This window comes from Malurus melanocephalus, unplaced genomic scaffold, assembly GCF_030028575.1.
Source record: "Malurus melanocephalus ecotype Western Australia unplaced genomic scaffold, MMel_1.1 scaffold_182, whole genome shotgun sequence".
NCBI lineage: Eukaryota > Metazoa > Chordata > Aves > Passeriformes > Maluridae > Malurus > Malurus melanocephalus.
The window spans coordinates 1,151,839-1,155,875 of NW_026623414.1; the positions used below are offsets into that span (position 1 = coordinate 1,151,839).

At 51.0% G+C, this 4,037-nt stretch overlaps 1 protein-coding gene across 1 annotated transcript; it reads left to right on the forward strand.

Annotated features, from left to right (window-relative positions):
- The first annotated feature begins 611 nt into the window (after nucleotides 1-611).
- Nucleotides 612-3,663, forward strand: FGF4 (fibroblast growth factor 4). The gene is made up of 3 exons (XM_057373019.1): nucleotides 612-915; nucleotides 1,747-1,850; nucleotides 3,487-3,663. The coding sequence occupies exons 1-3, from the start codon at nucleotides 612-614 to the stop codon at nucleotides 3,661-3,663; spliced, it is 585 nt and encodes a 194-aa protein (XP_057229002.1).
- The last annotated feature ends 374 nt before the right edge of the window (nucleotides 3,664-4,037 follow it).

The window sequence follows — 4,037 nt, forward strand, 5'->3', positions numbered from 1 at the left end:
AAGAAAAGAAGCTGCTGTGATGAACGTAAAATATGACCTTTTCTTTTTAAAAGTTTGTGCTGTCCCTCTTGCTTAGCACCCGTGCTGCTCACCCTTTTCCTTCAAGACGCTTCAGACTTGTTAAGCATCTAGGGGTGATAATTTGACTTTCAGCTCAACCGGAGGGCTGCAGCAGACAGCAGTAGGTGGTGATGTAATAGGTACCAACGCACATGGATATATAAATATCGTGGTCAGGGCTAAAGCGCTATGGCTGAGCAGCTATAGAAGATCAGCACTTCAGACAAGACTCGTGGAGTTGAGATCAAGTTCAGAAGCTCTTGCTCCCGGGATTTCCTCTCCATGCAGCCAGCCCAGGGAAACCGCAGATCCTCGGGGAACTGAGCACTGAACTCCCTTCCTCCCTCCCTCTCCGCTTTGCTTTTTGGTGTGGGGTTTTTTTTGTGGGGTTTTTTTTTTTTTTTTTTTTTGTGTTTTTTTTTTTTTTTTTTTTTTTTTTTTTTTTTTTTTTTCTCCCCGTTTTTGACCTCAGTATAAAGTGGGAGCTGGGGTGCGAGCGTATTTTCGGAGCGACCGGCGGCCGGCCCGTGGCTACCCGCCCCTAAGCCGGGATGCCTCTCCCCGCGGCGCTGCTGCCGGCGCTGCTCCTGGGGCTGCTGTGGCCAGGGGCGGTGCGTGCTCGGTCGCCCCCGGGTCGCCTCCCCGCCGGCCCCCGCCAGCGCCGCTGGGACGCTGCTCTTTTCGCCCGCTCCGTCGCTCGCCTCCCCGCCGAGCGCCGCGACGCCGCCCGCGACGGCGACTACCTCCTGGGCATCAAACGGCTGCGGCGCCTCTACTGCAACGTCGGCATCGGCTTCCACATCCAGGTCCTGCCCGACGGCCGCATCGATGGCATTCACAGCGAGAATCGATACAGTAAGCCGGCGGCAATCGCTCRGAGGGGCAGGTGAGACGCTCCGCGCCCGCGGGACCGCCGGAGGGCAGTTCTGCGGGAGCGGAGMGAATCACCTGACCCGGAGAGTGGCACGTCCCGAAAGGATGGGAGGGGGGTGCATGGCACATCTTTAACTTCCCTGWAAAGTCCGGCCGCCCGCAGCACCGCGGGGCTGCGCCTCTCGGCTCCCCCAGGGCGGAGGGCATCCCGGGCAGCGGGGCGGCGGCGGATCCCATCGGGCGCTCCGGAGCAGCTCGTCGGGCGCTCCGGATGGGCTCCTCGGCGCTGCCCAGCGCCGTGCTAAMCCCCTGCCGCCGTCAGGCATCAGATAGCGGGGTTGCCTAAACATCTGGAGGATCCGCGGTGCCGTGGGCCGCCCACTCTGAGCAGGGGCTGGGGAGAGCCCGGCTCTCCCCCAAACTTGAGAAGCATCTGCTGGGGACTTAACCCCGTGGCCCCATGACTCTGATATCCAACTGAAACAATAAGATCCGGGAGCAGGGATGTAAGCCGCATGATGACAAATGTTTCATTTGCCCTAAGCACACTCCGGCTTATTTTAAACCTGTCTACACAAGAGGATGCCTGGGGGCAAAATAAAAATAGATACTTAGCTAAAAGAAGAGAGGTCCCAGCATGGGGCATAGGGCAGCACGTGGAGCATGAGGCTAGGGTTCTGTGGCCACCCACAGCAGTGCTGAGATGTGGGGACCCACTCTGGGGATGGGAGCCTTGTCGATGAGCATAGCAATGTCACCACACACCCYGGGACACACCCTTTTATCCCCCTGATTCCTGTGTCTCCTCTGTAGGTCTGCTGGAAATTTCTCCCGTGGAAAGAGGTGTGGTGAGCATATTTGGAGTTAGAAGTGGACTCTTCGTGGCCATGAGCAGCAAAGGCAAACTCTATGGATCTGTAAGTAGCCCCTGAGTGCGTGCCTGGGGCAGTGACCGTGGTCAGCTGGGGTGAGGGGTGTGTGTGGTGCTAAAAGCTGCCCAAGCCCCATCCTTACCCCTCCTGGTCAGGCAGCACAGAGCAGCTCTTGGTGCTTTGCCAGCAGAGAGTGTGCTGCCCAGTTCCACTGCTTACTGAGATTTTGAAGTGAAACCCTCTCTTTGGCATCACACTTGCTTGGTTCTSACACAAAAACTGCAGTCACTCAACCAGAGCTGAACATCTGAGACCAACAGAGCAGCCATTTGTGTGGCAAGACCACAATGGAGGCTCAGCCCACACATTTCTTATTTCTTATATCTAAGTACAAACAGCCTTAAGCAGGTGAGGTGATCACTTACTCCATCTCGCAGAGGGAACTTGTGATCAGCCAGGACCCCACAAATGGCCCTTTATGGTGTGATGAATCGGTGACCTATCAATTGCTCTTCATTAATGCTCTTGAASAGAGAGCTCCCAGGACAGTTCAGCATCCTTGGGGGCTGAGCTTCTGTTCATAAGGAGGAASATCTATTAGGAGACAATACAGATCTTTTTTTACATTGGATCTTTGGAAAACATGGAGAGATCTTGTAAAATATACTTGAGGTGGGCAATAACTGGGTGTATCTTCGCCCATGTTGAGCTGTCCTCAGACTTTTGAGGTCAGATCTGTATAAGTGACGGTGATAGGCGTAATTTCAAACTCATATTCCTGGCTCTCCTTCTGCACCCATGAATTTCCTATGTCATGTTCCTGAAGTATCCTTTGAAGAAACTTGGGCAGAGTTAACCGGGGCATTTTTGCATGAAGATGTGAAAGCATCCAGAATTATTTTCTGGGGCATTGGTCCTGTTACAGAGGATGTTGACTTTCATAAAAGCCAAACAGAGTCAGTCACCAAAATATATCCTTTCTTAGGCATCCTGCTGCTTTGGTGTCTTGGGTAAAAGAATCCTCATGTAGTGTTCTGCYTGGCAGGCTGAGGCTGCTCTGACAAACCCCATGGTTTTTGCCCAAGAATAAGAGATGAGTTCATTTGTTCCTTTCCAGATAAGACACTTGCAAGGCCTKTCCCTCTTTGTACATTCCTGCTAAGGAAACCACATCCCTGAAAGGCTGTCGGCTATCAGATCTGTTTTCGTGGTCCATTAACCTAAGTTATCCAAACTCTTCCTTTGATTTTAAACCCAAAGAAGCAAAAAAAAAATACTTTCCATGCTGAGTGGCTTTAAAATGCCTCTTTTTCCTCAACCGACACGAGGAAGTGCCGGTATTCAGACTTTTCTGAAGCCTCTCAGGGAATTTATTTCAGGTGGGACAGTCCTAAGCAATGAGATGAGCAGGAGCACAGAGCTGTGCCCACCTCAGCTCTGTTAAGGTGACTCTGCCATGGTGTCCTCCCCACCTGTAGGTGCACACACCTGGCCAGGGCAGTGTCCCTAATGATCTTTGGGCTCCCGTTTGAAGCTCCAGAGGCCACTTCAAAAGATTGCTGRGAGGGGAGGACTCACCTGCACCTTTGCCCACAACACACCTTCTACACCTGGCAGCAAGAATACTTCCACACCTGATGTTTAAAATTCCTTCCCTCTCATTCTTTCCTTTTCATTTCAGGCCCATTTCAATGATGAGTGCAAATTCAAAGAGATTCTCCTGCCAAACAACTACAATGCTTACGAATCCAGGATTTATCCCGGGATGTACATAGCCCTGAGCAAGAATGGAAGAACAAAGAAAGGCAATAAAGTATCTCCCACAATGACAGTAACACATTTTCTTCCTAGAATCTGAGACATCACCCTTCAGACCTACCTCAGCACAGAGGAAGATGCAGAACAGCTTTGGGGGAAAGAAACATGGTGCACTTTTACTGGAGAGTTTTATGCAAGAGTAGGTGTAAGATATTTAAGTTAATTATTTAAATCTGTATATATTGTCACAAAATTTATTTATAGTCACTTTTTTTTTTTTTTAAATTTCTGCAAACAAAACAAACCTCCAACCCAAGCTCTTTCATTTCACGGTGCAACAGTAGAAGCGTTCTGCTTTGTGGTTTATTTAATCCAGTTCTGAGTTATCACAGAYGTGCTGCTACTCCGTGTCCTAAGSCAGGTGACACCCAGTTCCTTCCTCCCAACGTTTTGCACTGTTTGTGCGTTGCACGG

Bases quoted from the DNA above. Each gene is read 5' to 3' on its own strand.
- FGF4 (XM_057373019.1), top strand. From the start codon at position 612: ATGCCTCTCCCCGCGGCGCTGCTGCCGGCGCTGCTCCTGGGGCTGCTG. The intron at 916-1,746 runs GTAAGCCGGCGG...TCTCCTCTGTAG, and splicing joins TCACAGCGAGAATCGATACA to GTCTGCTGGAAATTTCTCCC. The intron at 1,851-3,486 runs GTAAGTAGCCCC...TTTTCATTTCAG, and splicing joins AAGGCAAACTCTATGGATCT to GCCCATTTCAATGATGAGTG.